General features: G+C 38.7%; 1 protein-coding gene across 3 annotated transcripts in view; it reads right to left on the bottom strand.

Annotated features, from left to right (window-relative positions):
• Positions 1–330: 330 nt before the first annotated feature.
• Positions 331–6,795, bottom strand: part of SMAD9 (SMAD family member 9) — an 80,494-nt gene continuing 74,029 nt past the window's right edge. For all 3 annotated transcript variants that reach the window (XM_032150460.2, XM_032150461.2, XM_058437664.1), the window contains one exon: positions 331–6,121. In XM_032150460.2, coding sequence (XP_032006351.1) covers positions 5,978–6,121 — 144 coding nt within the window. In that variant the 3' untranslated portion in view covers positions 331–5,977. The remainder of the gene's footprint in view (positions 6,122–6,795) is intronic.

The following is a 6,795-nucleotide window of genomic DNA, read 5'->3' as shown; positions in this document are numbered from 1 at the left end:
GAGTCTCGCTCTGTCACCCAGGCTGGAGTGCAATGGCACGATCTTGGTTCACCACAACCTCCGTCTCCTGGGTTCAAACGATTCTCCTGCCTCAGCCTCCTGAGTAGCTGGGATTACAGGCGCCCTCAACCATGCCCAGCTAATTTTTGTATTTTTAGTAGAGACGGGGTTTCACCATGTTGGCCAGGCTGGTCTTGAACTCCTGACCTCAGGTGATCCACCCACCTCGGCCTCCCGAAGTGCTGGGATTACAGGTGTGAACCACCGCTCCTGGCCTATTTTGATAATTTTTAGGCTTTTCCTTCCTAAATGATGAGACTAGAGAGAAGTTGGCCTGCCACTTGCAAGCGTTCTCTCCAAATAACACATTGCAGGTGTGAATTGTTTGGCTTAAAAACCAAACTGAATATAATTTTCCTTATATTTACTCAATTTAACATTGGCATTTAGATTCATTCTGAGGCCATACCTAACATTTTTATCAGATGCATGCAAATAATGGAACCATCAGTGATCATGCAGAGGTAAACTTTCAGAATTAGTGTCTGTTAACTTGGTGTTATAACATCAAAATTCTTTATGCTTGTCATACTCAAATTCACATTGTGAAAATAAATGCTCAGAATAAAAGCAATTTTACTGTTTAATTGCTAAAGCTACTTTTCCTTGCTACTGCTATGCAGCTGGATAACTATTTCCAAACTGAATCACAAGCATGCTTTTCTGATCCCTATCTGCTGTGCATGGTTACGTGATATGCAGTTGGAGGCTTGCAATGCCTTTTATTTTGAAAGGAGAAGCTAAATACTTTGATATTTTTAAAGGAAGAGTTAAAAACAACTACCATTTCTGCCTTTACAACGTGATCCCCAAAAGCCTTTCTAAACAAACAGTAGCTGGGAAATGCTGAAAATGAATAAATAGGATCCCTGTCCTTAAAGACATCCCAGCCTGGCAGAGAGATGGATAAGTAAGCAGTGTGGTGCAGGAACTGATACTGACCATCAGTGGGCACAAAGTATTATGGGAACACAGACAGCAGGCACTAACCTGCTTTAGGAATGCCCAGGATGATTTACTAAGAGAACTGACATCAAGGGTGGCAACTTGGATCGGCCCAGAAGCCTTCCCTGGTACTCTCCCAGGGCCTAATGTAGATGTCACTCGGTGGTCCCAGCAGCTTGTCACAGCTGACAGCACACTGCTTATTATTGGCTTACTTGTTCATCTTTCTCCACAAAATGGTAAGCTCCTTAAAAGTAGGAACTTTTGTCATTGTATCTACAGTGCCTGCTGATGCGTAAGAACTATGTGATAAGTAAATGTAAGGCGTCTAGGATGAGGAAAATACTTCTTCTCTAAGACGGGCTAATGTTTAAAGACAGTATTTTATGTCTATACCATGGTATGTTTAAAGAATGTGTATCCGTGTTTGAAATGCCAATACCAAATATTAGATGCAAGCACAGGGTCAGGAACCGTGGGAGATGCAGAGACAAACAAGACACAATCACTGCTCTCCAGAAACTTACAGTGTAAACTGGAGGCTTCATGGTCCCCACCAGGATCTAAACTGGCACATCTTTCATGTGTTTATATTTTGGAGTTCCACAAAACACTTTTTTTTGAATATAGAGCTCCATATCGTTAAAAAAATTGACAACTCTGATCAAGTAAATAAGAAAGCTGCTTTATAGGTATAGAGTTTCCCCTTCCTTTTTAAGATTAGAAGGAAATTTAGATGAATGAAAGGAATTGAGAATTTACATTTTTAGATGTGTTCATATTTCTTTGGATTTCATCTTAGTTCTCCCTCAGCAGTTGCCTTTTAGCACCTTTCTAATAGGCAATCTGTAGCAATGTACAGATGTTTACAATAATAAAAGTGCTCATTCTTTCCTATATACTGCAATATCACGTATTTGCTACTATCCAGAAAAAGGTTCTACATATATCCTTTCTAAAGTTACTGTGAAGTATCTTCAAGATCTGTACTTCATGACGGTTATTCTAAGGTGTTTAATTCAAAACCATTACCTAATTTCTCTATAGCATGTGGAATTTAACATCCCATTTTCAAAACAGAATGGTTTAAAATTAATTGACTTAAGGAGCTGCAGACCCACATACAGTGAATCTTCTATGAGGTTTACAGGAAAAATGAGCCAAAAGACATATGGGTACACTATTCTTTATTATAAACAATCAGATAACAGTATAAGTGTGCATTTGATGGATAACCGAAGCCAAGTTATTATAATAGAAAGCATGACTTCACTCAAATAGAAAGTTTCTTTGTTGTTGTTAATCTGTTTTACGTTAATTTGAATTTAATATATGCTAGGATCACCTAAACTTGTCACACAGTTCTGCTATTAAAATCGTAACAGGGAAAGACAAAATGTGAAATGCATGTTATATTTTGCTTTGTTGAATATATATATGTATATATATATATATATACGCTAAATATTTGGGACACATTCAAAGTTAAGCAGGTGCTTACAGTCTATCAAGTAATATTTATGAAATGTTTTTGTTGCTGTTTTTTTGCTGTTATGGGAACATCCAAATCCTTAGAAGACAATAAAAATGAGGATTCTAAATGCTAGGTGGTTGGCTAACTTTTCCTGATTTATACTGAGTGTAAAACAAAACAAAACAAAACAAAACATAAGGTATATGTGTTAAGTAGTGATATCTTTATAGTTCCAAAGCACTTGCAGCTATTAAAATATCATCTAGCTAAAACAAACCTTTCACAATTTTTTAACAGAAAAATAATAAACCAACAACAAAAACTGATCAATGTTCTGGGTCTTGTGAGCAGACCAAAACGTTACTACAGTGTTCTCTGTTGTGTGATCCTTGTCTGTGGCAACCTTAAACGTGTGCTGCAGTGCTGATATATTTATAGGCTTAGCATGTCTGCTTTATTAGTTATCCTGGAAAGAATGCTATTCAGTTTTTTTTTATTGTCTACATCAAGGAATGAATGCTAAATGAGCACATTTAGAAGCCTGAAATCAAATACTGCATTTATTTTTTTGAAACTCTTGGTAGCAAAAGAAAACGCTGATTAAAATATGATTGTGTTACAATGACTAAAGGGTTAACTTCTCATTAATTCTAAATTCTTCAAAATTTACAAGCATCTTAATAAAGGCTTTTGATGAGACATGACTGGTGATGATCATATGTGCCAATTTAATAATTTATTTGTCACAGAAAATTCAGATTCACTGCAATATTGGGTTCTGGCTTCCCAAAGCTGCAGGGAAATACAAGTTTTTTGTTTCTTGATTTTTGTTTAGAGACAGGGTGTCACTTTGTCACCCAGGCTAGAATGAAGTTGTATGATCATAGTTCACTACAGCCCTAAACTCCTGGGCTCAGGTGATCCTCCCGCCTTGGCCTCCCAAAGTGCTGGGACTACAGGAATGAGCCACTGCATCCAGATTTTTTTTGTTTTTAATGTCATTTATGAGCCACCAGTTTAGATTGATTCTGTAAAGCTGTAAGATTACCAGAGGAGGCCGGGCGCGGTGGCTCACGCCTGTAATCCCAGCACTTTGGGAGGCTGAGGCGGGTGGATCACGAGGTTAAGAGATAGAGACCATTCTGGCTACCATGGTGAAACCCCGTCTCTACTAAAAATATAAAAATTAGCTGGGCATGGTAGCCTGTAGTCCCAGCTACTTGGGAGGCTGAGGCAGGAGAATCACTCGAACCTGGGAGGCAGAGGTTGCAGTGAGCCAAGATCATGCCACTGCACTCTGGCCTGGTGACAGAGCGAGACTCCGTCTCAAAAAAAAAAAAAAGATTACCAGAGGATAAGTTAGATAGCTGGTAGAGAGATCACGAAAGCTATGTTTGATCTCTGGAGCAAAAACTGTGTTGAAGTTCTCCCATGGAATGGTTCCCATATGAGATTCACCATATTAATGCCTTTTCCAAGAAAAGCGGAGATGGAGAATTACTGGAAAATAGGGAAGAAAGGGGAGGAAAACAAACAACTTGGAGACATGGAAGAAAAGTAGCATTTATACAAGGAATCCATTACCTGACTTTGCAGAAGAGTAAGGAAATAAAAACTTCAAAACAGAGATAAGAAATCAATTACATTCTTTCAAGCAAAACATAGATTGCATTGTTTTGTTTTAAAAGTTCTGAAACATGAAGACGTCTGTACACATTCACTATTAGATTCTCAGCTCCATGAGGGCTGGGACTGTCTCTTATTTACATTTGATTCTACAGTACCTAACACTGTACCTGACACCTATAGGTAGGTGCACAATACATAGTTGATGAACCAAGAAACTACAGATTTTTCTATACACTACATGGGCCATATATTACATTTTTCAATGTAAAATGTAATAATTCTTTTGTGTATATATGAAAGTTTCTATTAGATAACACTAGTCATTATAAGAGGTGACAGTAGTAGCTCAATCATATATCTTTCTCACATGATCATTTCTACCTTGAATACAATTTAATTAGAAAAACTACCATGTGCACTAATGCTAGAAAGAGTTGAGATAAAATGTATAAATGAAGAAACTTCTTGGATTACTGAAGTGCTGTCTGTTACATGCGTTAACTGCCATCTTAAATTGTACATTTTTAAAGAGAGTGTGAAATATTTTTCCAAGCAATGCAGTGTTTAGTGCATGGCAAGTATATACATGAAAGTACCTAGAAATTTGGGGGATTTTCCTCCCTCATCTAAAGTAAAATAAGAACAGGTTTTTAATATTGTGTATATTTTTAAAAGATGTCTTATTATTCAGTACCACTGTTCCCCAGAAATTACAGATGATTATGAAATTATTATCACTTTCCTTGGGAATTTATTTCCAGGTATGAGACTTTAGATAATCACTAGAGACACCAGGTTAAATAACTCATTGATCCAATAATGTATCTAGATTTTCTCAAAGTCTTTACTGTTGCTTTAGTAATCTGCAAAGAGTTAATATTTGCCAAGAGGCAGGAAAACGTGGCAAAAGAGTGCCCTTCCCAGGAGACTGGAACGTGGGAAATGAGAAAGTGTAAGTCGATGTGTGACGCTTTTCTCCAGCCTTTGGTTTCACCTGCTTCTTGACACAGGACTGAAACACAAGCTATTCTGGCATGCTGTGCAGACTCAAAGTTTGCAGGACTGCCTGACACGAACACCCAGGACAACAGGAACCTGGTCTCCTCTGTGGAAAGCAGGAGTCTCCCTGGGTGACTCTTGGACCAAGTTCTGGTCTTATCTTGTAATTTCATGCTATTTTCATATTTATTTTCCCATATTAGACTCTGTTTTTACAGTGGTAGACTGAGGGAACATGACTTTTGGCTTCACAGTTTTTTTCTTTTCCGATCACAGTTTGTTTAAAATGTACCACTGAATATGAGCACAGGAGCCCAGCTATAGGTATGTCAACCTTAGAAATAAAGTTTCTATGGCCTATCTCATTAATTGATTGTACAAGTTTGTTTTTTTTTTCTTGCCAATAGCACTAAAAGTGACATCATTTAAACTGTAGGGGTTTCACTGCTTTGTTTCATCTGAGTGATATTTGCTCTAGTGCTGCTGATACCTGACTTTTGCTATATAAACAGTTTCATTGTTTCTGTGAGGCCACACAACATGCTTTATAATGACACGGCTGACTAAAGCTGCCTTTTATTCTGCTAACACCCTTCAAATACTGTTGACAATATTGCCTCTCAACTGTTTCCTCCCACAAAATCTGCTGCTTATAGCACAGGCACCAAGGGCCTACTTTTCCAATTGCACTGTACTGGCATCAGGTTAACTAGAAAGCACAAAACAAATGGTGATTAAAAAAAATAAGAACAGTATACATTCTATGTATTTACACATGTTTTTAGAAACTTCAGTTGCAAATCTGAAATGATACAAGCCACTCCCTGCAATAGCCTCTATCCTATGGAAATGCAGCTTAAGACATGACCGTTAAGACACTGAAGAAATGGGGTTATGTGGAGAGCCCATCTGAGTCAGAACTTTGTCCAGCCACTGCAGTGGCCCATGAAGATGAATCTCAATCCAGCAGGGGGTGCTGGTGACATCCTGGCGATGATACTCGGCGCCCCAACCCTGAAAAACAAGAAAGGAGCTGAGTGATGGTGCCACACTTAGACTCGGCCTCCAGAGCCCCAGGCAGAGCTCAGGGGGGCGCAGGGCCCACACCCCAGCGTAGCTCCTGAGACCTGAGAGGGAGACAACATGGCCTCTACCTTCCTGTAAACACAGGTCAACTCTCACACCAACCAGATGCCTTCAGATGAATCCAAATCAGTGCATTCCCTCAGGGTTCACAACTGAATACTCGGATCTAGAGAGGTTCTGGCACTCCAGTCACATGGGAAGCACTGAAAAATCATTTTCCCTTCCACAAAGGAAGAAACTTGACCTTTTGTTCACCCCTTCATACCCAGGACAGCTTCTTGCACAAAATGGTTACTGCAGACCAGTGACTGGACCCGAAAGCAGTAAAGACAGAACTGGAAGGCGCTCTTGGTTTTTCAGGGCTCATAATCAAAGCTTGTGTGTTCTCTCTCTGTCTCTCTCTCTCTAGTTCACCTGGCAATTTCCCTTTTATTACCATTCAAAGGAGAAACAGTAAAAATTAGAAAAAAAAATTTGCATATTTTTCTCTATATGTTATGTATCAATGAAAGGATATTTAAAAATGAAGGGAGATCACAGCCAAGTATATCAGTCTGTGACTGGGAGCAGTGATTCTCTGCAGAGTTTTTTTAAACTTGGAT

Source organism: Hylobates moloch, unplaced genomic scaffold, assembly GCF_009828535.3.
Source record: "Hylobates moloch isolate HMO894 unplaced genomic scaffold, HMol_V3 SCAFFOLD_4, whole genome shotgun sequence".
Taxonomy (NCBI): Eukaryota; Metazoa; Chordata; class Mammalia; order Primates; family Hylobatidae; genus Hylobates; species Hylobates moloch.
Note: the sequence above shows the minus strand (reverse complement) of the source record. Positions and strands in the feature narration are given on the sequence as shown.